We start from the raw sequence: 26915 nt of genomic DNA, 5'->3' as shown, positions 1-26915 counted from the left end.
GAGAATGTCAGTAGAAGGCTTAGAAATATCTATTTAATTAAAAACTTTCTTTTCAAATACAATTCAAACATAATACATTTCAACTATAATAGTATATCTCCTTTTTTGAAGTTTAGTATGATTATAGCAGACTTCTTTTATGGTGATGAGCTTCTTTTAAATATTTATTTTTGACATGTATGACACATAGCATATTTTAACAATACGACCTTAGTACAGATTACACTGAGCTGGGACATGGGGAGTGGGGCTTGGCCAATTGGAGAATCAACCTTTTCCCTTTCTCTTTTTTCTTATTTTCCCTATACCTCACTTTTTGTAATCCATGTATTTATAATCAAAGTAGCTATTTGCAGCTTGTTTTTTTAAAGAGTAAGGGATCCATTTTTTTTTAAAGACCCGTTTCAGTAAACTTTTGTAGATTCCTAATAGGAAAATATGGAGAAAGAAATCATGCATATACATATACTCTTCCACTTAGAAATATGTTTTTCCCCCGTTTCTAACTTGTCCTTGAAACATAACTCACCGTGTCACTTCTGAGCCCAAATTTTCATCTGCACTGTTACACAAATGTATAAAGTGATGAGAAATTACCCAGAGTACAAGGAGCAAAACATATATGGGTTTAGCACGGGGTCAAGAGATTCTGCTCTGATTTGTAGTCACTTCTTAAAAAGCCCTCTTGGATTTAGCCTCTGCTGCTTTTCAAAGACCTTGGAGAAATTGGAGGAATTCTCCTGAAGGCTTGGTTTTCCTGTAGGGACCCTAAAACTCAGGTTTGTTCTTCAAATGGGCAGCCTACATTCATGCAAACTGACTTATTGTCTGGTTTCTTTAGGCCTTGATATACTTGGCCAAGCCCTTAAGGGTATGCAGACTACATATCGCATAGCCATACTTCATAAAAACCAGTAGAATTACAGGTCACCTTACTTTGCTGAAATTTCCAACTCTTTAGAGAAAAATACTACATTTGAAGAAAGAAATCCTGATCCATATAAAAACATACTGTGATGAGTAACAGTAACACAAATAAGAATCAGTCAGGCTTCAAGTAAACAGTCTACTATTACTGCATAAACTCTTCAGGACTAACTGACTCCGCCCTGAATCACTGCAGAATGTAATCAGAAAGACAAAGGTACTCATTTTGAGCCTTGATATGCCAGCACATACGTAGTAAGACACATATTTCAAAGAAAGAGTAATACACAAACACAAAAGAGCTGTCCTGGCACAGTGACTTTGAAATGAGCCACTGAGGTGCAGAAAAAAATAGTTGCCATTATGTGTCATCCCCAAGTAGAAATAGCTGTAGCCTTTTCTGTTTGTACCGGAAGAGATTTCAAGTCAGCATGAGAATTCTATTTGGAATTATTTGAAAACCAATAATCAATTATTTCTTCAATCCATTTGAAGAAAAGGAAATTATTTTTCATCTAAAGGTGAATTTCATTTCCTTTTGCTAGAAAAGGTTGGCAATGATGTGATTTTTACTTAGTAACGTAAGATTAATTGTAGTACCCATCAGGTACATGTCAGTGCATGTCAGGCTGGTATCTGTATACCTGTGTTCATTCTAAGTCATGTTGAAATTATCTATTTCCCTCTCTCCAGCATTCAGCTATGGCTGAGATTTTTTTTCGTGAATGACAGCATCTAAAATTTCAGATATATTGTTCTCTTCTCACCCAGGACAACTCTTGAGAAAGAGAACAGTATGTGGAATACTGAGTGTAAAAGATTTCTGCACACAGAAAAAACTACTCTGACATACCAGGGGCATTAGGAGATATATGAGTAAACAGGGAAACGAAACTAACGTTTATTGACTGTCTCGTTATGTATCAGATAGTGAAGGAGGCATTGCCTACATTATCTTATGACACAGCAGAAGTGCCTGGTACATTTTTGCTTCTTGCTTACAAATCTTCATTTGATTTTAAATCCAGCTATTGTATAGTGTTTGAAGCCTGATCCCTGAAGGTAGGACTAGTGTTCATGGTAGTCCATGGTCTTCTGGATATCGTTTTGGTTTAGTCATAGATTTCATTAATAAATTTATTTATGCCCTCCACTAGGTACACAACTGAGTCTGAGTTATTTAAGAATTCTCTTTTGAGCTGGAAGGAACTTTAGTTTTTATTCAAAGGTATAACTTTATGATGTAAATACACATTTGAGGGACTACAGAAGTAAAGCATCCTATTAGTAATGCAGTTTACTCATTTCCACATAGAGAATTATTAGTTAATTTTAAACCCTTATAGATTTTAGGTTCAGGAAAGTTCTGGCGTCTTGACACGGTCACATCAAAAAGCAGATATAACTGTGAGAGATAAGAGATATTTGAAAAACTTCTAAAATGTTTTTTATCTGTAGTATTGTCATTTTTTTAAGTATAAGAAAAGTTCAGAATCATTTTATCTGTAGTGGAACATTTGAGAAAACAAGGAGTACAGCTGGAAAAGGATACACAGTTCACAGCTTCAGAAACTCTTATTAAGAGAAAAATAGTGCATTAAGAATAGTTTTCAGTCATTGCAGTATGTATGTGAAGAACTGGATGGATATGAAGTTAATCTGGGTATACAATATCATCTCATTGAATACTGGAATTGATTTAGCTGAACAACAGGAACTGGAACGTCTGTTTATTCACTCTGGGCCGATACTTAATACATACCTACACGTGCCAGGTAGCATACCAGACAGTGGGTACAGGAAGAGTTATGGTCAAGTTGGAGACAGACAGACAGGAAAATAAAACCAATATACAGAAGAGTGGCCGCTATTACAATTGAGTCTGGTCTCCAGGGATCAGTGTTTGAACATTACACAAAAATTTAATTTTTAAAAAATTAAATATTTGTAGCATGCTGCAGGAAATAACGTAGGTAATGCCTGCCCCGCATAGTAAGTGTCATCACTTGAGGTATGATTAGCCATGTCAAGAATCATGGATGGGAATGAAGAGCTCTGACTGAAGGAATTAAGAAGAATTCATAGCTGAGGGACATTTGAATGAGCTTTAAGAAGTACATAGACTTTTAAGGTGAATAAGAAGAAAAGAAATTGCAGGCAGAAACAGCTGACTCCTAAAGACAAAAGGGCATGATGTTTTAGAAAATGCTTAAGAGTTCAAAGTGGAAGTGGTTGGCAAGTAGGCTGAAAAGATGTGTGCTGCTGAGAATTTGAATTTAGCTGTTAGCCAGAGACCACCAACTTCTTATTTAAAGGGTAGTGACATCGGTTTTGTATTTTAGAAAGATAATTCTGTAAGCATGTGGAGGAGGAACTAGACAAAAAGATTGGTAGCAGAAAGACCAATTAGAGTGACTTTGCATGAATCCAGTAGAGAAATAGCAAAGATTGAATGAAGCAAAGCTAATGGTCGTAGAGGAGTGGGGCTGAGGTGCAGGCATCCACGGTACAGTTGAGAGAATTCGATGATCTCGGCTGCTAACTTCTGTGAGGATGCTTTCACTGTCCTGGTCAGGATGGAGGCTACATTTAGATGGCATTGTAGAGTAATTAGAGACTCTTTGAGGATGAATTGACCATTCATTTCAAGAATTTGAGAATGAAGTAAAGTAGGAAGGTAATACGAATGTTTTAGGAAAGGTTTTATTTTTAGTATGAACGTGATGAATAAGCTTAGAGGAGGTTAATGAGTTCCATTTTAAACATGGCGAATTTGAGTTTCCTGTGGGACTTTCAAAGGCAGTTGTCCGGTAGGCATTCATCAGTGGGTCTGGTGATCAGCAAGAGAGCATAGGACACAGAGACTGGGGAGTGATCGATGTACAAATGTAATTGAAGCCATAAAAGTAGTAAAGGGCTTCCCTGGTGGCGCAGTGGTTGAGAGTCCGCCTGCTGTGCAGGGGACACGGGTTCGTGCCCCGGTCCGGGAAGATCCCACATGCCGCGGAGCGGCTGAGCCTGTGAGCCATGGCCGCTGAGCCTGCGCGTCCGGAGCCTGTGCTCCGCAATGGGAGAGGCCACAACAGTGAGAGGCCTGCGTACCGCAAAAAAAAAAAAAAAAAAAAAGTAGTAAAGATTGACCAGGGAAAGTGGGTAAAGGCCAAGGAAGAGATTCCTGATGAATACCAACAATGTGAGGGATTCATTCATTCATTACATCAACCAAAGTATATTGAGCACCTGCCATGGGCCAGGTGCACTTTTTCCACTGAGGATATAGCATAAATGACAGTCAAGGGTTCTGCCCTCATGAAGCTGACATTAGGATGGGATTGTTGAGGGTGGGATGTGGAGTGTGGCCAGGGGAAAGGGGAAGTGGAAGGACAGACAGTCACATCCGAACACATGATAAATTCAAATGGTTAGTCTCCTAAGGTAACACTTACTTGGAAATTAATTGGGAGGTTAATTATGATTATTTGTGAGAAGTATGAGCAATGACTTAGTATCTCTAAGTGTTGTTATCAGATAACTATGCTTTTGAAATGTTTTGATCAACCTTATTGAGGTATAATTTACATACAATAAAGCACACCCATTTTAGTTATACAGTTTGATGAGTTTTGAAAAATGTATACCACCATGTAACTACAACCACAATCAAGATGGGAATATTTCTATTACTGTAAAATATTCCCCGGTGCCTCTTTGTAGCCTGTTTTCCTCACCTCTCTGTGGCTCTGGGCAACCAGGATATCTTTTTTGTCACAAAGATTAGTTGTGCCTAAAATTTCATAAAAATTGAATCATCCAGCCTGAACAGTTTTGTTTCTGGCCTCTTTCACTGGCTGTAATGTTTCTGAGATTGTCCATGTTGTGTATGTCAGTAGTTTGTTCCTTTGTATTGCTAAGTACTAGTCCGTTGTATGATGTACACCACAAATTATATATCAGTTTATCTGTTGATGGACATTTGAGTTGTTTCCAGTTTGGGGCTATTATGAGTAAAGCTGTGAACATTCACGTACAAGATTTTGTGCAGACATGCTTCCAGTTCTCTTGGAAAAATACCTCAGAGTGAAATTCCTGGGTCACATGGTAAGTATACATACAAGCTTACAAGAAACTATCAGATTCTTTTTCAGTGTGTTGTATCATATTACGTTCCTACCAGCGCTGTATGAGGGTTCCATACATTGATATGATCAGTCTTATTCTGTGAAGGGTACAGTGGTATCTCACTGGTATTTTAATTTGTATTTCCCTGATGACCAATAATATGCACTTCTTTTCTTGTGCTTGTTGGCCAATTATATATCTTTGTGAAATTTCCACATCTTTTTCCCAGTTTCTGGTTGAGACTTTTTAAAATTATTGCGTCATCAGAGTTCTTTATACATTCTGGATACAGGCCCTTTCTGTTGCAGATATTATCTCCCTGCCTGTGACTTGTCTTTTCATTATCTTAATGGCATCTTTTGAAAAGTGGAAAAGAAGTTTTCAATTCTGATGATGTTCAAGTTTACATTTTTTTTTCCATAAACTGTGCCTTTTTGGTCCTATCTAAGCAATTTTTGACTACCCCAAGGTTGCAAAGATTTTCTCTGATTTTTTTCTAGACATTTTGTAGTTTGTGCTTTTATGTTTAATGCTGATATCTATTTAATTTTGGGGGTATGGTATGGGTGAGACTTGAAGCCTATTTTTCCCATAGGATAACCAGTTGTTTCTGCACCATATATGTAATGTGTTGTTTCACTCTAGCTGCTCTTACGATATTCTGTTCATCTTTGGTTTCACCAGTTTGGCTGTGCTATGTCTAGGATTGTTTTTAATCCTGCTTGGGATTCATTTAGCTTCTTAGATTAAGATAATGTTTCTCACTAATTTTGAAAAGATTTTGGCTAGTTTTTTCAAAAGATTTTTTTGCCCTTTTCTCTTTCCTCTCCTTTTGGGACTCCAATTACATATATGTTGGGCCTCTTGATGTTATTCTTCAGGTATTCGAGACTCTGTTTATTTTTCTCCATCTTTGGATTGTGTAACTTCCGTTGATCTATTTTCAGATTTACTGACTACCTTCTCTGTCCTCTCCAATTTGCTGTTAAGCCCATGTAATAAATTTTTCACTTCAGTTATTGTATTTTTTTAATCTAATGTTTCTATTTGGTTCTTCTTCTTTTTTTTTTTCCTTGTTGTGATTCCATATCTGTATAGTCATTGAGAACACATTTTTAAAAATCATTTGAACATCTTTATAATAGCTGCTTTGAAGTCTTTGTCATCTAAACCCAACATCTGGGCCCATTAGGAGTCAGTTTCCTCTTGACCACCTTATTTATGAATATGCTTCATTTCGATTTCTCTGCATGTCTGTAATTTTTGTTTGAAAAATGGACATTGTGGACATATTATCATATGTTATAGCAACTCTGGATCGTCTTTTCTTTTGTAGATTATTGTTTTTCTTTTTGTTTTTGGTCTAGTACTCAGTTAAGTTGCCTGGACTAAAACTTCAAGCTTTGCCTCCACCGTGGTGATATCCCTCAGCTGATATTTCCACTTAGTTTCTTCAGCTTCCAGCTGCAGCCTTTCCTCTTGCAGTCTTTCTGTGCCTACCTAATTATTTGGGCACATTTAGGCTTAGGTTTTGGAGCTCACCCTTTGCATTTCCTAGCTTCTAGCATTCCCCCTCCCAGCCCCCAATTTTCAGCTGATCTGCCAGCCCATGTCCTCTGATACTTCAGGCCAGTAAAGCTTTAGCTTTCTGTCATTTGAGCTGTGTGCACTTGAGGGACTGCATTCAATCAAAAAAGTGTCAGACTTTTAGATCTTAATGGACTTCTCACTGGTTTCTGCCTATTTCTACGTCAGGTCTTCTAGTGTCTTTCCTGTACGTGTAAAGTTTTGTAGTTAGCAGGGATTTGGGTAGAGTTTATATTCAGATTTAGTGTTTCACCACGTCTACTGCTACCTCATTTCTAGAATTTCTTCCCTCAATGACCAGCTCATCTGCCACCCCTAAGCTCTTTCCACTGCTCTCTCCAGCTGGTAAGACTGCAGTTTTCTACCAATAGAACTACAGGAAGCGAGGAATGCCCTCAGGCAAGAAAAAGCCATAAACCCACAATTCTTACTCCATATAGTTTTGGTCTTTTAAGGGAAAACTCTGCCCTGATATCTTCCTGCTTTTGATCACATACCACTGTCTTCAGATATTTTATTTTGTCGACATCGTGTATTGTTATCTGCAAGAGGCTTTGTCTGGTGAATTTATACTTCCATTACCAGAAACTGGAACACAACCAGTTGTTCTTAAATACCACTGAATATACCCATTAATTAATTAATCACTTAATTACTAACTGGCCATCTTGACATCTGTCCTAAGCAAATAATTCAAAATATGGGAAGGCTACAAGGATACTTGTCATTGGATTTAGGGCCCACTCTAAATCCAGGATGATCCCAACTTAATTATATCTGCAAATATCCTATTTCAAATAAGGTCATATTTAAAGGTACTAGAAATTAGGACTTGAACATATCTTTTGGGGGCCACTGTTGAACTCACTGCATATTTATTGCTTTCTTTAATTGGTATATTTATTGCTTTCAGCAAATTTGGGAAATTTTTGGCCATATTTTCTCCAAATAAATTTTTTGCTACCTTTTCTCTCTCCTCTCCCTCCATTTACATGCATTTTTTATACTGTCCCAGAGAATCCTGAGGCTTTATTCATTAAAATTTTTTCTGAATTTCAGATTGTATTGTTTCTGTGTATCTATAAGTTCTATATCTCTTTCATCCAGTGATTTTTTTTTTCTTACTTTGGGTATTGTATTTTCATTTCTAGACTTTCCATATGGTTCTTTTTAGTTTCTGTTTCTCTGCTGATATTACCTATTCATTCATTTATTTTAGACATATTTTCCTTTACATCCTTGAAAATAGTTATAATAGGTTCTTTAAACACCTTTTATGTTCATTTCAACATCAGATATATTGGATTCAGTCTTAATTAATTAATTGCCTTTTCACTTGATTGTGTGTCAGGTTTTCCTATTTATTCTAGATCAAGTAATTTTGGATTGCATCTTGACTGTTGTTAATGGCACATTATAGAGACTGGGTTCTGTTACATTCCTCTGCATACTTTGAGTTTTGTTTTCTGAGGCCCTTAACCTGGATGGACTCAGACTCCAAACTTTGTCTCATACTGAACTTTCTCTTCTTTTGGCTTCTGGGATAGTAACCTCTCTTGGTTTTCCATAACTTCTCTGTCAAAGAAGAACCTAACAGAATTGGCTTTTAGGTGGTTACTGCTCCCTTTTAGAAGAGTTTCAGTGGAAACTTTCTATAATAAAGTGAATGTGGGGTGGGGGGGGGGCATTGAGTTGGTAATAGCAGTACTTTCCTAGGGTTAAAATAGAAATAGCTAAAAAATAATCTGTCATAGGTGGTGTTTGCTACCAGTTTGGATTTGCAGTTTAAGCAGCAGCTTATTTCCTCTTCCTTTTGCAGATCAGTAGCATTTATTGATATTTCTCAGTTCAAGGTTCTTGGTCCCCATTGGTAGGCTTCCCAGGCATAGGCCTATATTATACATTTTTTCTCCCTAAAACTCTAACTTAAAGAGGAACCTTTAACTTCTCTTCTCATGATGCTTTGGATATTATAATTTTCTAGGCTTTTATGCTTGGAAAAATTTTTTCTGCAACCTTTTTACTTCCCATATCAGAGATAGAAAGTACCACATTGCTCAGTGACTTAATTTTTCTAATTAAGAGATAATTTAGACTCCACTGATTCCCTTCTCTTGTGTTTGAAGATTCTTTTAGTATAAAATTCTGATATGAAAAATTTGTTTATTAGAAAAATTTGTTTATTATCTCCTCTAATAGCCTCTTGTCTTCTTTCAAGTCTCCTTTATTCTGAAGCACTAAAGGTTTTCTCTTCTACTATAAATGGCCTTTAATAAATAATAAAAAATTTAGAGAAAAGCAGAAAAATACTACAGGGTTTGATGTTAACAATTATATAACCATAACATAAATTTGTCAGTACTAGGGAATTAATGATGACATAATACTATTAACCAATCTACAGCTTTTATTCAGATTTTGTCAGTTTTCCTACTAATGCCATTTTTCTGGTCCAGGATCCAGTCTAAGATCCCACACTGCATTTAGTTGTGATGCTTCTTAAGTCTCTTCTAATCAATAACAGTTCTTTAGTCTTTCATGATTTTGACAATTTTGAATAATATTGGTTACTTATTTTGTAGACTGTTCTTGAATTTGGGTTTTCCTGATATTTTCTCATTATTTGATTGAGGTCGTGCATTTTGGTAAGAATATCACAGAAGTGATGTGCCCTTCTCAGTGCCTTATATGCTCAGTTTATAATTGTCCTAAATATTTCCTCTACATATATAAGAACCACATCAGACAGTGTTATAATTTTAGCTTCAAATATCAAACATAACCTAGAAAATTCAAGAAAAGAAAGTCTATTGTGTTTACCAACATTTTTACCCCTTCCAGTGTTCTTTCTTTCTTCCCAATGGAGTTCCAAGATTCCTGCTTTTATCATTTCCCTTCTGTTTCAAAAACTTACTTTAGCCATTCTTTTAGGGTAGGTATGCTGGTAACATACCCTCAGTTTCCATTCATTTGAGAATGTTTTAGATTCCCTTTCATTGTTTAAGGATATATTTGCTGGATATAAAATGATGGGTTGACAGTTTTTTTAGTACTTAAAAAATGTTGTTCCAATTCCTCTGGCCTCCATGGTTTCTGTTGAGAAATTACTGTCGAATTGTTTTACCTCTATAGGTCACTGCTTCCAGGATAGCAGTTTAAGTTTTAAAAGTTTGATTATGATGTGTCTTGGCATGGGTTTCTCTGTGTTTATCACATTTGGAGTTTGTTCAGCTTCTTGAAGCTGTAGATGTATTATATCTTTTACCCAAATTTGGTAAATTTTCAGCCATTATTTCTTCAAATTCTTTTTTAGCTGCAATCACTATCTCTTCTCCTTCTGGGACTCTGATGACACAAATATGAGATCTTTTGCTGTGGTCCCACATGTTTTTGAGGCTCTGTTCATTTTTTCTCAGTCTGTTTTCTCTGTTGTGCAGATTGAGGAAGTTCTATTTTTCTATCTTCAAGTTCACTGATTCTTTCCTCTGTTCTCTCCCTTCTGTTGTTAAGCCCATCCATTGAGTTAATTTTGGTTTTTAGGTTCTAAAACTTCTATTTTGTTCTTCTTATATCTCTATTTCTTTGGTGAGATTATACATTTTTTTCATTTGTTTCAGGTATGTGTGTCATTGCTTTTTTTTTTTTTTTTTTTTTTTGCGTTATGCGGGCCTCTCACTGTTGTGGCCTCTCCCATTGCGGAGCACAGGCTCCAGACGCGCAGGCTCAGCGGCCATGGCTCACAGGCCTAGCCACTCCGCGGCATGTGGGATCTTCCCGGACCGGGGCACGAACCCGTGTTCCCTGCATCGGCAGGCGGACTCTCAACCACTGCGCCACCAGGGAAGCCCCTGTCATTGCTTTTTGAAGCATTTTTATGATAGCTGCTTTAAAACACTTGTCAGATAAGTTTAACAAATATGCTGTCTTGGTGTTGGCATCTCATGATTGTCTTTTCTTATTCAAGTTGAGATTATTCTGATTCTTGATATAATGAATGATTTTCTGTTGAATCCTGGACATTATGGGTATAATAAGTCTCTGTATCTTATTTAAATATTCTGTTTCAGTAAGCCTCCTCTGGCAGTATGCCAAGTTGGGTAGTGGCGTGCTGTCTTTTTACCACCAGGTATGGGTAGAAGTTCATTTTCCCCACTTAGCCTCTGTTGACAGCCTGGTGCGAGGAAGGGGACTTGTCACAGATGGATGGTGCGGAAGTCCTGACCCTCCACCATGCCCCCCTGATACCACTCCAGTGAGAAGGGGTAGGGTGCCCAACATTACCAGATAAAGTTGGAAAGCCTGGGAATCCAGCAGGTATGAAAGTCTTGACTCCTCATTCAGCCTTCTGTGTCGTGTCATCACCTTAGTAGGCGAATTGGGTTACCTCATTCCAGTCTGGCAAGAGTGGAAGTCTAGGCTCCCCAGTTGACGTTTGCTGATGGGGCTGAGGATGTGGGGGTGTGCCACTTTTTAATGGTGTTTGACTGGAGGAGGGCCATCATTGTCTAAACATTTTCTCTCTTGCTTACGTTATTCGTTTGCTGGCCCTTTGGTTAGAGAGAGCAGGCTTTCTTGCGGCTTCTTTTCCTATACCCACTGACATTTCCAGGGTGCTAACTATTCTAGCACCCAGTCCAGGATAAATAAGACAAAAAGAAGAACCAGGGATTCACCACTGTGTTGTTCCTTGGGTCGTGAAATCCCTACCGGGTCTTCCTCTTTCTCTGTACCTTTCTGAGTCCTCTTATGTTTGTTTTATGTATATATCAAGGGATTTTACTTATGCTTAGCAGAAAGAATAGGGAAAAGTAAATCTATTCCATCTTGTTTGGAAGCAGAAGTCATAAATGGTCTTTTCATCATGAATTTCATTATATTTTAAAAACAAATATAGTATGTTTCTAAAAGTTATAATTCCTGAGTAGGAAGAATATATTCCAATATTTTTGTAAAAAAAATTAAATGCCATTATGAACTAAACCAGTATGTAATGAAAAGATTTGTAAGGTCTTTGATACCCACTTTTTGAAGTGATAGTAAATACAGCAGAATTTTAATACATGAAAAGTAGTAGAATTGTTTGGCCTTCTTGAGAGAAGATTTTTCATGTTTGACTTTGGTGGTATACTGAGTGCCTGTATAACTGTAATTTTCCTTTGACCTTGGAAAAAGATTTCCTTGTTAAAAAGTTATTTCTCTTAAAAGCTTTTGCACAGCAAAGGAAAATAAAAACAAGATGAAAAGGCAACCCTCAGAATGGGAGAAAATATTTGCAAATGAAGCAACTGCAAAGGATTAATCTCCAAAATTTACAAGCAGCTCAGTATCAAAACAAACAAACAACTTCTTTAGGCAGAAGACCTGACTAGACATTTCTCCAAAGAAGGTATACAGATTGCCAACAAACACATGAAAAAATGCTGAACATCATTAATCATTAGAGAAATGCAAATCAAAACTACAATCAGGTATCACCTCACACCGGTCAGAATGGCCATCATCAATAAAATCTACAAACAATAAATACTGGAGAGGGTGTGGAGAAAAGGGAACCCTCTTGCACTGCTGGTGGGAATGTAAATTGATACAGCCACTATGGAGAACAGTATGGAGGTTCCTTAAAAAACTAAAAATAGGACTACCATATGACCCAGCAATCCCACTACTGGGCATATACCCTGAGAACACCATAATTCAAAAAGAGTCATGTACCACCCCACAATGTTCACTGCAGCTCTATTTACAAAAGCCAGGACATGGAAGCAACCCAAGTGTCCATCAACAGTTGAATAGATAAAGAAGATGTGGCACATATATACAATGGAATATTACTCAGCCATAAAAAGAAACGAAATTGATTGAGTTACTTGTAGCGAGGTGGGTGGACCTAAAGCCTGTCATACAGAGTGAAGTAAGTCAGAAAGAGAAAAACAAATACCGTATGCTAACACATATGTATATGGAATTTAAAAAAAAAAACAGTTCTGAAAAACCTAGGGGCAGGACAGGAATAAAGACGCAGACCTACTAGAGAATGGACTTGAGGACACGGGGTGGGGGAAGGGTAAGCTGGGACGAAGTGAGAGAGTGGCATGGACATATATACACTACAAAATATAAAATAGATAGCTAGTGGGAAGCAGCTGCATAGCACAGGGAGATCAGCTTGGTGCTTTGTGACCACCTAGAGGGGTGGGTAGGGAGGTTGGGAGGGAGACACAAGAAGGAGGAGATATGGGGATATATGTATATGTATACCTGATTCACTTTGTAATAAAGCAGAAACTAACACACCATTGTAAAGCAATTATACTCCAATAAAGATGTTACAAAAACACATTCCAACAGGGAAAAAAAGTTATTTATTTGCAAAGCCTGTAGATTTTAATGATTTTTTTTAAAAAATATTTATTTATTTATTTTAGTTTTGGGTGTGTCGGGTCTTAGTTGTGGCACGTGGGATCTTCAGTGCGGCGTGAGGGATCTTCCGTTGCAGTGCACGGGCTTCTCTCTAGTTGTGGTGTGCCGGCTCCAGAGCACATGGACTCTGTAGTTGTGACTCGCTTGTGTGCTCAGTAGTTGCAGGGCGTGGGCTTAGTTGCCCCGTGGCATGTAGGATCTTAGTTCCCCAATCAGGGATCAAACCCATGTCCCCTGCATTAGAAGGTGGATTCTTAACCACTGGACCACCAAGGAAGTCCCAAGCCTGTAGATTTTAATGCAGCTTGTAAATGGATGTGTGTGAGTATATCAAAGCATGAGTACATACTATATAACAGAGGGAGGCTCTTTTTCTGGTAGATGTGTAATCGACTTAAAAATCACCTAGTGTTTTCTTTTGAGGGAAGCGTAAAACTAAAATAACTATATTTGTGCGTGTGTATATATATAATTTACATCTTAATTAGCTGCCTCATTGGACCTTCACTGGCATAGTCAATGGAAACAGAAAAGCAGTGAACAAAAATTTAGGATCTGTGTCATGTACAAACTCATCACTTAAAGTAAGAATGCAGGGGCTTCCCTGGTGGCGCAGTGGTTGTGAGTCCGCCTGCCAATGCAGGGGACATGGGTTCGTGGCCCGGTCCGGGAGGATCCCACATGCTGCGGAGTGGCTGGGCCCGTGAACCATGGCCGCTGAGCCTGCACGTCTGGAGCCTGTGCTCCGCAATGGGAGAGGCCACAACAGTGAGAGGCCCACGTACCGCAAAAAAAAAAAAAAAAAAAAAAAAAGAATGCAGTTATCTTCCTTAACAATCCTGACAGCACATCTGTTGTTGCATTTGTTAGTTTTTATCTGTGACTTATACTAGAAATAAATCAGTACATCACTGGTAGATTTTGTACACCAAATATAGGCATGTAATTTTCAAAGCTTTTCCTGAGCATAGAATTTCCAAAAGAGAGAAAAGATAATTACAAGTTGAGTCTCAGTCTGTATAATGTGATTTCATTCATTCACTTGTCCCTTTCGAGGCATTAATGTGACAAGCATATTGCATGCAGAGTAAAACAGATTACTCATACAGTTAAAACACTCAATACATGACGGAACATGCTAAATATATGTTTACATTTTAGTTACAAAGGACTTGCCTTTAGTTATGAAAAGGATTGGGGAAAGAAGCTTTAGGGAAAGTCAGCGACAGACATTATCCTAATGTAATATTATTCTTCATAATTATACATCATGTCATATCTTTTATTGTATTATCATGGGATGTGTTCTAATAATAAGACTAATATTTATTTTAATGCTAACCATAAGCCAGGCATTGTTCTAAGTGCTTTTCATGGAGAAACTCCTTTTATTTTTATTTATTACTTTAAAATGAATTCAGTAATTATAAATAGATAATAACATAGATTTGTACTGTTGCCTGTAGTTAACCCAAATAAGTAAGATGGTTTACATGTTCTCAAGTCATCTAAAAAAGTAGTTAAGAAATGTTTAATACCAGTTTACCCTACTTAACTAGTGTAATACTTGTCAAGCAGTATTGTTTTAGTGCTTTGCCAAGAATATGCTGATTTTCATGTTAATAAAGATTTAGGTCTTTTGTATAGCTAGTGTGCAGGCCCTGCAAGGATCAAGCATGTTTTGAGTATCGTAAGATCTGGTACTGAACTGTTGCCCTTTAGCTCCTTGCTGTCTTTACCCCTCCTTGCAGGGCTTCCATGCAGTAGCTACAGTGTGATCTCTGCCTGCTGCTTTGGAGTAAACCCGTGAACCTGAGGTGTGCTAATCAAGCATGTTTTCTTGATAAGTGATTGTGGTCTCACATGTGAATGTACAGGCCTTTATCTTTCCTTAATGATCTAATGAGCAGCTTTCTTTGAACATGGATCTTTTTCACACCCTCTTCATTTTTGTCCCATGGGGGGTGACCGTTAAAAACATCTAACAGACAAGCAGTTAACCAGTTCCCTGATAAGAGTAGTAAAATATTTAGTAGTCCTACAACATCAGGGAATTTCTCAGCCCTGCAGGAAACAATTTTTTTTTTTTTTTTTTTTTTTAGGAAACAATTTGATTCAACTTTTTTTTGGAGGTAGGGGGAAGGAGATTTAAATTTTCATTTGAATGGCCCCCTCATGTTTTCAAATGGGCATGAAAAAAATTCGCATACATAGCTTTTCATGTAAATTATTTTAAAGCTTATAGCATTTTTCTTTATTTCTTTTCTTTTTTTTTAAGGAATGGGATTATTTATTCAAATCAAGATTTGCCATTTAAACAAAACATCACAAATTGAGTAGCTTTGAATTCTTTATTTTGTAAGTTATCTGAATAGTTGAAGTGATTTGTATCTCTCCTTTCAAGAAGAAGAAATCTCTACTAGACAGGCAAAATCATTATCAGAATGCACAATTATAGCATCTCATCTGGGTTTATATGATTACAAATCAAACTAGGGAACTTATTTTAAAATAAAAATTATTATAGATTTTCAAATTTCAAAGGAAGCCACATTATTTAATTTACATATATTGAAATTTCTAACCCATCTTTCAGTGGAATAATTTTTGTAAGTCCGTGAGAAAGAAACGAAATGTCAATTTGCTGTGGTTGATGGTGTTTTAAATCCAGAGCAAGTGCTGCAACAGTATAAAAAAATCAAGATTAGTTGCTTACATTTTAGAGTATGAAAGATAGCAAACTGATATGATTCATAAACAATAAATCTTAAAATCAACATAGGAGATGACTTTTGTAATCTTCTAAAATTATCTTTCATCAAAATCAAGGCCCATGACATTGTATATTGGAAATTTTAGGGCCATATTTGTAGAAACGGTGCTTTGTTGTAGCAGAAACATTTCACCCATCAATCCTGAAGATTTGTGCTTTATAGAATGTAATGGAGTTTTATTACCCTAATTGTTTTAGCCTAGAGTTCTAAGATTCCTGGCTTCTGCTGATGCTTTGAATCATAGGAAGCATTTTTCGATTTAGAAGGATGAATTTTAAAATGTCATTCACACATTTCTTTTCTTTTTTTTTTTTTGCGGTACGCGGGCCTCTCACTGTTGTGGCCTCTCCCATTGCGGAGCACAGGCTCCGGACACGCAGGCTCAGCGGCCATGGCTCACGGGCCCAGCCGCTCCGCGGCATGTGGGATCTTCCCGGACCGGGGCACGAACCCGTGTGCCCTGCATCGGCAGGCAGACTCTCAACCACTGCGCCACCAGGGAAGCCCCACGCATTTCTTTTTTTGAAATTCACAATTTTATGAACTCTAATGTTTTTATGTCCAAGAAGAAAATAAATAACTGAGGAGCCATATCAAACTTGTTTTTATGAGGGATTGATTGTGTAAAGTATGATTCTTACTTAAGGCTTTTTACCTATATATTATTAATTTTTGTTTAATTTGAAATTGTGTCCTCAAACAGTAGTCTCCTATATTTTTTACATATTTTTATCTGTTTGGGGGGTACAGTCTCAGTGCAGTGGGGGGCTAAACATGGAATGACTATTTCTCTAGTCACCACTTTCCCCCATGCTGTGTCAAATCTCCCGTTCATGTTTCTTTATATCTTTGGCAAATCCCATAGTTTTCTAGTTACCTTTAGCTTTAAAAAATCTAGTCCAGTTCACCATAAAACTCCAAGCTCATGTCCCCCCATTGCCAGCCAGTTGTTTTGGTTCAAGACACGGAGGGGAAGGAGGGTATACGGTGATTTCTTTTTGTTATCCTCTCACGCCAGCACCTTTGAATATTTGTGGTTAGTGGGGTAGGAGCTTGATCTGCTTCTGAGACAGCTTCCTCCACACTCTACCTCTGTTTCATGCCCTAGTTACTCCTCTGATGTTGGAAGCCTGAGAGGCGGACTAGGGAAGGGGAGGGTGCCACCCTTAGCCTGGTTTCATCCATTGCTGGCTTCCACATAGATGATGTTCATCTTTTTTTTTCTTCTTTTTTCTTTATTGAAGTATAGTTGCTGTGCAATATTATGTAAGTTACAGGTGTACAACATAGTGATTCACAATTTCTAAGGTTTATACTCCATCTGTAATTATTGTTCATGATTCTCTTGAAGCAGTGTTTAGTTTCTCCCAGTTCCCTCTGTTCCTGAAGGGCAGCCATGTTTCCTTCGGGCTGTACCAGTGGTGCATGCCCCTGGCCCTGCTGTTGCTAGGTGTCACTTTGCTTGGCCTGAGTAGCCCCTTGGCTTCTGCTGAGACACTTTTTCATTCCCTCCAAGGGCCATGGGGATCTACGTGAGCATCTTCCTTCATCCTTTTTTGTTTTCAGGGATACTGTGTGCCGAGGGCTCCTTCAGCAAGCTCTCAGATATCTCCAAACTCAGTCTCTATATTTTCATCTGCTTCCAAATGGCTAGGGACATACATCAGACTCGGTCAAGATTTCTTTTCGGGGCTTCCCTGGTGGCGCAGTGGTTGGGAGTCCGCCTACCGATGCAGGGGACACGGGTTTGTGCCCCGGTCCGGGGAGATCCCACATGCCGCGGAGCGGCTCGTCCCGTGAGCCATGGCCGCTGAGCCTGCGCGTCCGGAGCCTGCGCTCCGCAACGGGAGAGGCCACAACGGTGCGAGGCACGCGTACCAAAAAAAAAAAAAAAAAAGATTTCTTTTCGGTGGGGACCTATAGGTTCAAATCTCAGCAAACCTACTGCCAGGGGACGAAATGTGCCTCCCTTTCATATAGGTACTCCTCATCTCTGTCAGCTGTTTTCTTAGAGCTGCCCCGCTCACAGGAAATACCGTATTCCTCACAAGGCTGATCCCCTCCCACTCACCTGCCTTTTCCTAGTGCCTCTTTGTATCCTTTATGGTTGGACCAGTTCTGCTGACTATTAACAAGCAGGTGGGAAGAGAGAATAAGACCTGGCCCTAAATGTCAGCAGCTGTCTAGAGCTTCTTTTGTTGTTGGCTGTGGGTCCTGGTGTCAGTTTGGGAGCAATAGGAAAAATCTCAGTGGGATCGGGTTCTTCTGTGAGTAAGAAAAAGCCCAGCGACTTAAACAAAATAGATGTATATTCTTCTCTCACATCAAGGTCCATCAGCTTGCTGTCTAGGGCCAGTGTCATGCTTCTGGTCCATGAACTCTTCAGGGACCCACGCTCCCTCCAGCTCACCACTCTGCCATCTCTAAGTTTCGGCCCTTGTCCTCATGGTCAAAGATGGTCATGTCCACATTTCCAAGCAGCAAAACAGGTGAAGAAGAGCCAAAGGCACACACCTGAAATCTCTTAAAAGTTTCCAGAAAGCTACCGCAGAATTTTCATCTGCATTCTCCTCAGTCACAGCTACTAAGCATAGCTACAAGGGAACCTGGGAAATATCTTTACTCCGTGCCCAGCTAAGAATTACTGTGGAAAAATATTGGAGGACAGTTAGCAATCTCTGTCACATTTACTGGGTGCTGTGACATTTTCTTTGGAGCTGTGTGGAAACTTGCACCTTGGTATTTACCTTGTAGGTATGAGTTCTGCATGTACAGTAATATTTAATGCCTGCAGGATATATAATATTCTCTAGGGTATTGCAGGCTCACAGTGAATTAGGAGAAAAGTCAACTCTTTCAGTCACAGTATCCAAGCCACTGATGGAAATGAAGTTTGAAATTTATTTTTTGACTGGGACTGTCTTGTGCTATTTTTGTCCTTCCTAATTTTCATTTCTCTAGAAGAAAAAATAAAGCTGCAGTAAGTTGGCTGATATATGAGTGTGTTCACTGTCAATTGGATATTTAGGAGAGTGTCATGTCTTTCATATAGACTTTCATTTGATGTGAAAGGGTGATTATATTTTATTTTAAAAAGCATGTTTTATGATAGCACTATATCAGACATAATATTTTAACTGTACCATAAATGGTCGTGAACTGTATCTGTTACAGTGTCACCATTGATTGGCTTTTGCATAAACCTGTTAACGTGTTAAGTTTCATTTTCCCCCATCATATTTCACTGCTGCATAGTGAACAACAGGTCCACATTCTTGAACTCATACACACCGAGACCTTTTTTTTTTTTTTTAACATCTTTATTGGAGTATAATTGCTTTACAATGGTATGTTAGTTTCAGCTTCACAACAAAATGAATCAGTTATATATATACATATATTCCCATATCTCTTCCCGCTTGCGTCTCCCTCCCTCCCACCCTCCCTATCCCACCCCTCCAGGCGGTCACAAAGCACCGAGCTGATCTCCCTGTGCTATGCGGCTGCTTCCCACTAGCTATCTACCTTACGTTTGGTAGTGTATATATGTCCATGCCTCTTTATCGCTTTGTCACCGTTTACCCTTCCCCCTCCCCATATCCTCAAGTCCATTCTCTAGTAAGTCTGTGTCTTTATTCCTCTTTCACCCCTAGGTTTTTCATGACATTTTTTTTTTAAATTCCATATATATGTGTTAGCATACGGTATTTGTCTCTCTCTTTCTGACTTACTTCACTCTGTATGACAGACTCTAGGTCTATCCACCTCATTACAAATAGCTCAATTTCGTCTCTTTTTATGGCTGAGTAATATTCCATTGTATATATGTGCCACATCTTCTTTATCCATTCATCCGATGATGGACACTTAGGTTGTTTCCATCTCTGGGCTATTGTAAATAGAGCTGCAATGAACATTTTGGTACATGACTCTTTTTGAATTATGGTTTTCTCAGGATATATGCCCAGTAGTGGGATTGCTGGGTCGTATGGTAGTTCTATTTGTAGCTTTTTAAGGAACCTCCATACTGTTCTCCACAGTGGCTGTATCAATTTACATTCCCACCAACAGTGTAAGAGGGTTCCCTTTTCTCCACACCCTCTCCAGCATTTATTGTTTGTAGATTTTTTGATGATGGCCATTCTGACCGGTGTGAGACCTTTTAATTTGCTCAGGAGGTACAGTGAATTCAAACTGTTGTCAAATCTTTTTCCCCAAAGTTAATTTGGAAAAAATATTTTTATAACAAAATCTTTAAAGTACTTTGGAAACAGAGCTTTGTATGTTGGCTTGATTTGAACCCTAAACTACTTTTTATAGATTCCAGGAAGTTTCCCCACCTTCACGGATACTGATGGCCAATCTTAACGACCTTACTGGTTTAAAAATGTTGAATTATTAAACCATTAGACTAGAATTTATATTGTCGTTTTCTGTCAGATCCATATTATATGTATATATGTACATCTGTAGGCGCATTTTTATTAATTTATTACAAAAGCAACGCTATTTTTACTTTATTAGCTTAGAATTAAAGTAAACACTGCTTGAAGGAACTTTTTTGAAAGTAGATAAAGGGAAGGATGGAAATTTTCCCGATGGGCAGATGGACTCATACTTCCCCCACCACCCACCCCCCATACCCTACCTCTGATAGAGTGTCTTACACGTGGTTTTAATAATGGTTGGTTGTATGTAACTAAAAGAAAAATGATATTATAGTAACTTTATTTTCATCTGCACATTTCAAATCATTTCAGTTTTATTCAATTTGATTATACTGTCAAAATTTCAAGCAGAGCATGAGGTAGTGAGATGTGTGTGTGTGTGTGTGTGTGTGTGTGTGTGTGTATTCAACAGTGATTTTATAGGGACTATAGTGTAGAATAGAAGAATGTCACTACCAATCAGGTGGCAATCACACACACATAGAGTCAAAGATGAGGAAAATTCAGGTTGACAAAATTTCATTAGACTCAAATGAACTTGACTTATGCTTACCCCTGAGTCCTTTATACATTATGCAAAGTTGGACAAAAAAGATGGGTGTAGCATTTAGTTGTGAGTTTTTCTACCGGCTCTACTAACGTAGAGCACTCTGCAAAGCATTTCCTAAACTCTCTTACAACTTCGCAAGTCCTTCAAATGGAATTAATAGATTTTCCATAGATCTTCAAGTCCCAATAAGGTTTTAAATATTTGAATTGCGTTCTACATAAATTATTTGAAATTTTTCTTGAAAGCTAGAACCTTTGAAAAGGACCTGTTGCATCTGGCTCCCTCTTACAAGTGGTGTTCAGCAGATTTGCATGTGTTCTGTTATAGGTTCACTACTGTGATAGACAAAGTGGCAAAGAGTGTGTGACCTGTCTGACATTAGCCCCTGTGCAGATGACTTTCCATGCTATTGGAAGCTCCATTGAAGCCAGCCATGACCAGGTATAATATGCCACTGCCGTTTTGCTGCACTATGGCCCAGCTAAGAAATCAGAGGCCATCAGAATGGAAGCTATGTGCACACACACAGCTTTGCTTTCCCTAATACGTTAGCCACTAGTGCCGTTTGCTAGACCTTTGAGAAATCAAGATTTTGTGTGTGCGTGTTGGGAAACCGATACCTTAGGAGATTTAAATTAGTTTAGACTTCTCGTTAGTGGTTCATTATTAATTTAAATATAGAATTCTCTTATAAGGAAGAGGTAATTGCCCTGTGTTATTTTTATTTTTAATAATTTTATATGGAAAGAAGGGTCAGCAAAACATGTAGATGGATAACACTGGAGTCTCACTATGATACATCCTCTAACTTGGGATATTATTAAAATGAAGTTCCAGTGTTGTTTTTACTTTTAAAGTTCTGTTTCTGAGATAAAGCTAAAAATCTGAAAAGTATATTTTCTTAATAAACAAATTCCTTTGATTGTTTAGATAACAGCTTGAGAATACATCCTGTTTATAATACATATTTTCAATTAAAATAATCATCAGATTAGACTAAACTAATGACCTAGGTCATAGAATTTCTAGTTTGGAGTCAAAATTAATAGACATACACAGTTTACTGTATGACTAACCAGCTGTGTTTTTTAAATTAACCATTTACATACAGAACAATCATAACCCACTTTCATATCCTTTTCCCAGTAAATTTGAGAACTCCTAATAGTCTTGCCTGATTCTTTTTTTCTTTCTATCTGAATAGTGCCCTTGCATGGAGAGAATAAAAGAGCCTAATAGTGTAACTTCTCAAATACATAGTTTATTGTCCAGCCCAGACAGGAAAACAGTCTTAAGGGCATACGTCTCTAGTTCATGATGTCCCCGCCATTATGGGTTTCCAATCATCATTTGATTGGTGGCAAGGTATTGTGGTGTTCCGGAAAGAACCACTAATTGGTCAAAACATCTGAGTTTTAGGAAGTAACCACATCATATGTAAGCTCCTACAGACAGCTACCTGGGTGGATGCTATCATCTCTTCGGGACTCTGTTTCCTAGGATGCTACTTGAGGGAGTTGAGTTAGTTGACCTACAAGATTCATTCCAGTGCTACCATTTTATGATTCTATAACGGATCTTCCTTGTCTTGGTTGAATGAGCCCAACCAGTAATAAACAGTTAATAGCATGTCGATCTGGGAAGCAGCTTAGACGTCTCTCCAGCGCTTCTCAGGGTTTTGCGCTGATGTGTGCTCCAGCTGCAGAAGAGGGTATAGCAGGGCTCTGAGGAACAGGGGCTAAACTAGCTAACAGGAAGTATTACGTTTCCCTGTATAAAACTATAAATGAGCTACACACCAGGTGCTGAGAACATGGTAAGAATGTTAGACATGGGTCCTGCTCCTACGGAGCTTACACTCCAGCACCTTTGAATAATTGGCAAGAAGTCTAGCTGCTGCTGTATCTAACTCTGTATCCACGGATGGCAGAAACAAATGGCAAGAGCGGCATGAGACAGCCATCCTGCAAAGGTCTCTCCTTAGGCAAAGCAATGAAATCCTTCTCAGAAACCCACACACCTGAGAAGAGCAACTCACTGTTAGTGGAGGTAGTTTATTGTTATGAAAGAGCACTGGACTGGGAATGGAGACGGGACTCGAACCCAGAGTTGCCAGGAACTAGCCGTGGGACCTTGTCTCTTCACCTCTTGGAACTTGGCTTCTTCATGAGCAAAATAATGAGGCTGTTCAGGCTTGTGCCCAGACCATACGCCAAGGCACTCAAAGTCCAGGGCTACAGTTAGCCCATATGGCACTTTAACAAATTAGGAAAAAAGGTACCTCTTCCTCAAAACATTTTACTGCTATCCAACAGAAAATTGTCATAATAGATAAATCCAGTCACCACGGTGTGAATGCCCTCCCCATCAAGGTGTGCAGTGCGCAACCTGCACAACCGTACAAAATGGTCTTATTCTGCGTCTATCTGGAGTGTCAATTACTCAATGGTAAGTAAATAAAGACATTTTTATATAAAGTAAATACAACTGCATTATAGATGACAAATTTGCATGAAATTTTAAGATGAAAGAAAGAGACTTCCAGGAAATGTGTCGATAATGGTCCAGTGGGTGGATGGATAGAGGGATGGATGAATGGAGCCATGACTAGAACGACTGTCCTGTATATCAAACACTCTACTTTGGTGGCCTCAGAGGTGCAAAGTGGGGGTGGGGGTGTGATCCATGCACCTCCCTTGTGCTTGGATCATTGGGTTCCCTGAGGAGAGCAGACACAGAGTAAACCTCTACTCCACATCCTCTGGCTTTTCTACATTGTGTTGAAAATGTAGAAAAACTAAGGGTCTGTCTAAGCAAGAGTTACTCCTTCACCATACCAAAAGCATAAATTTGACCTCATAAGTTGGAAAAGATGGGCCACTGAATGCTTTCTCACCTGTTAATTTGTAAATACTAGAAAACAGGAAAGCACTTTAAAGCAAGAAAAATTACTGTTATTTAAAAGACATTATTTGAGCCACTACAGTTGAACAAGAGAATAAGTATTCTGAAAAAAAAAGGATACGTAAAATGTAGAGGCAATCCTTCCTGTGAAACTCAGGTTGTTCTTATCTGTATAGAAAATGGAGGTGAGAAATGGAAGAACTCTGTAGCCTTGAACCTTTACAGCTTATCTTTCTTTTTTTTTTGGTGTTGGAGCTCCCAATGTTTATTTTAGGTTAACATTGTTGGCATCGCCACGTATGTTAGTACAGTCTTCCCTCACTGTGATATTTTTTAATTTTTTCAAATTAATTTTTATTGGCATATAGTTGATTTACAGTGTTGTGTTAGTTTCAGATGTACAGCAAAGTGAATCAGTTATACGTATGCGTATATCCAGTCTTTTTCAGATTCGATTCCCATATGGGTCATTACAGAGTATTGAATAGAGTTTACAGCTTCTTAATTAAAAATATGTTTAGCGCTAGGAACCCAATGAAGTGGAGACTGAACGTATTACCAGTGCATTCCCTCACTGTATAGGACAGGGACCATTAAGTGAAATTTCTCTATCAAGGTCAATATAGATATGCAAAATGGTTGGGGAAGAGATTCAGTATCTATATGCTGGTGATGTCGAAATGTATGGAGCTCTTAATTCTCCCTTCCCCCCCCCTCAAACCTGCTTTTCCCTGCTTTTATCTTTTATCTCCTTTTTCTTTTATCCATCCCGGTAAACGACCATCTACCTTGTTGCTGGGGCCAAGCCCCTTGAAGCATCTTCGCCTCCTCTCTCCCCTTCACGTGCCACATCTGGTCCTAGCATCTCTTCGTCTAAATTACATCTCTGATCTGACCACTTGTCACCACCTCCAGGGTTACCATTCTAGTTTAAGTCACTAGCACTTTTAATCCAGACCACTGCAGTAGTCTCTAAACTGGCTTCCTTTTTCTATTTTCGTTCCGCTATGGGCTGTCTGCCACCCAGTAGCCAAAATTATTTTTAAGATAATCATTCAGTCACGTTACTCAGCGACTTAGAAACTTCCAGTGGCTTCTCATCACACCTATTATAAATCCAAAACTTTTGTTATGGCATACAAGTTCCTGTGTGGTTTGGCCCCCTCTACCTCTCCAATTTCAATTCCTGCCATTCTCCTTTTCACTCCCTCCCAGTCTCACTGGCCTTGTTGCCAGTTACATTGTAATGGATGAAAGAAACCAGACTCAAAAGACTGCGGTAGGTTTGATGTGTGTGACATTCTGGAAAAGGCAAAACTATAGACAGATCGGTGGTTGCCAGGGGATGGGGAGGGGTTGACCCTAAATTGTCAGGACAGAATTTGGGGGGATGATGGAAATGTACTATATCTTGATTGTGGTGGTAGAAACACAACTGTATGCATTTATCAATGTGTGTACTCACAGAACTGTACACTAAAAGGGGTAAATTTTACTGTTTGAAGATTATACCTCAATAAGCCTAACTTTAAAAAAAGCCAAACTCATTCTTTTATCAGTTACTCCTGTGGTATTGATCCCAAGGAAATGTGGAACGATGGCATCCCCTTTCCTGTATTCGCTGTGTGTTGGGTCCACCTTGGAAACACACTATATTTAACTAATAGCCTGGTTTAGAGCGCCTTCGAATACCAGTGGCTAGTTAAGGCTTGCTTCAGACCTCCTAGAATAATTATTCGTCTCCAAAGACTGGTCTCAGCCTGCCACTGTCTGACTTTAGGGAAAGGGTCTGTCGGCCAGTGTTTCCTGTTTGGGAACTCTGAATTCTCATCCAAGCAGTGGACAGTCATTCAGGGTGGTGTCTGCCTGGAGGTCCCCACGTGTTTGGGTGAGAATGTTCTACAGGTGTTTGCCTTATTCATCACAGTAAATGTGATATTATAAATTCACATTAGTTTAGAGTGTTTAATTGTCCAGAATATAAATGTAGGTTAAATTTATAGATGTTGATTTTTTTAGACACATTTGTTAACTGAACAACTACGTGGGAATCCTGCACTAGATTCTAGAGCATCCAAAGATAACTGACTGACAGTCCTTGTAATAAGCTAGATAAATAACTTCTCATAGCCTGCTGGGCCAATCATCTTGCGAAATTTAAAATTTATAGATCATATGGTTTCAATGAAGAGCCATCATCCTTATTCATAAATTGAATTTAAAAAGACACACTTATTTGTTAAGATTGAGCTAGTGAGGGTTGTGTTGAGTATTTTTCAGTATATCCTATTTGGAAATTAAATTTATATTGTATAGTGTATATTAGTAAAGCAAAATTGTTTGTAGTACTGCAGAAAGGATTTTAGAATATCCTGTCTTGGTACAACTCAGCAGATACTATGGGTACTCTCTCCTGGCCCGATACCCTTTCTATCAGTACATCTTTTTTTTCTTTTCTTCATCATTCTTAAATGTTACTGAGTACCTCTCCCTCTCTGTCTCTTTTAATTACATCAGTCACCTTCTGTTACAGCCTCAAAGTCATAAACTTCCTTCCTTGTCTTTATATTTTCTTGTTTTTCGTTTGTTTGTTTTTTGCGGTACGCGGGCCTCTCACTGTTGTGGCCTCTCCCCTTGCGGAGCACAGGCTCCGGACGCGCAGGCTCAGCGGCCATGGCTCACGGGCCCAGCCGCCCCGCGGCGTGTGGGATCCTCCCGAACCGGGGCACGAACCCGTGTCCCCTGCATCGGCAGGCGGACTCTCAACCACTGCGCCACCAGGGAAGCCCTGTATTTTCTTTTTATTCATCTTCATTCAGACTGAATTATTAATCTCACCATTTCACAAATACTAGGTAAGCAGGCATAGGTTAGTCAAAATACTATAGCTTAATTCCTGGTTAATAGCGTTGTCACTCCCTACCTTACTTTGTTCAGGTTAGCTCTGGAACTCACCTGCTTCGTATAAATAAAAGAATGAACTGATAAATCAACCACCTAATCAAGTACTAACTAGCCAGTGAAGTATAACATGTCTATTAGTACTTGCTGTCATCTGACCCTAGTCATCACAAAGTGAGGTTATTGTATAGGGTAACTGACAATGCATACTTGACACATTACTTAGAATTTGAAAAATCAACAATTTTACAAGAGAAAAGAAACAAGAACCAAATTTCTTTTTTT

At 38.6% G+C, this 26915-nt stretch overlaps 1 protein-coding gene across 12 annotated transcripts in view; it reads left to right on the top strand.

Annotated features, from left to right (window-relative positions):
- The window catches only part of STAU2 (staufen double-stranded RNA binding protein 2), a 309298-nt gene that overhangs the window by 180341 nt on the left and 102042 nt on the right, over nucleotides 1-26915 (top strand). For 8 of the 12 annotated variants that reach the window (XM_033407106.2, XM_049700368.1, XM_033407105.2 and 5 more), the window contains one exon: nucleotides 21153-21266. The exons of 3 other annotated variants lie outside the window; for them this stretch is intronic. In XM_033407106.2, coding sequence (XP_033262997.1) covers nucleotides 21153-21266 — 114 coding nt within the window. Of the gene's footprint in view, nucleotides 1-11838; nucleotides 11878-21152; nucleotides 21267-26915 lie in introns of those variants that run through there. One more of the 12 variants, XM_049700370.1, reaches the window with a different exon arrangement.

This window comes from Orcinus orca, chromosome 17 (genome assembly GCF_937001465.1).
Source record: "Orcinus orca chromosome 17, mOrcOrc1.1, whole genome shotgun sequence".
Taxonomy (NCBI): Eukaryota; Metazoa; Chordata; class Mammalia; order Artiodactyla; family Delphinidae; genus Orcinus; species Orcinus orca.
Note: the sequence above shows the minus strand (reverse complement) of the source record. Positions and strands in the feature narration are given on the sequence as shown.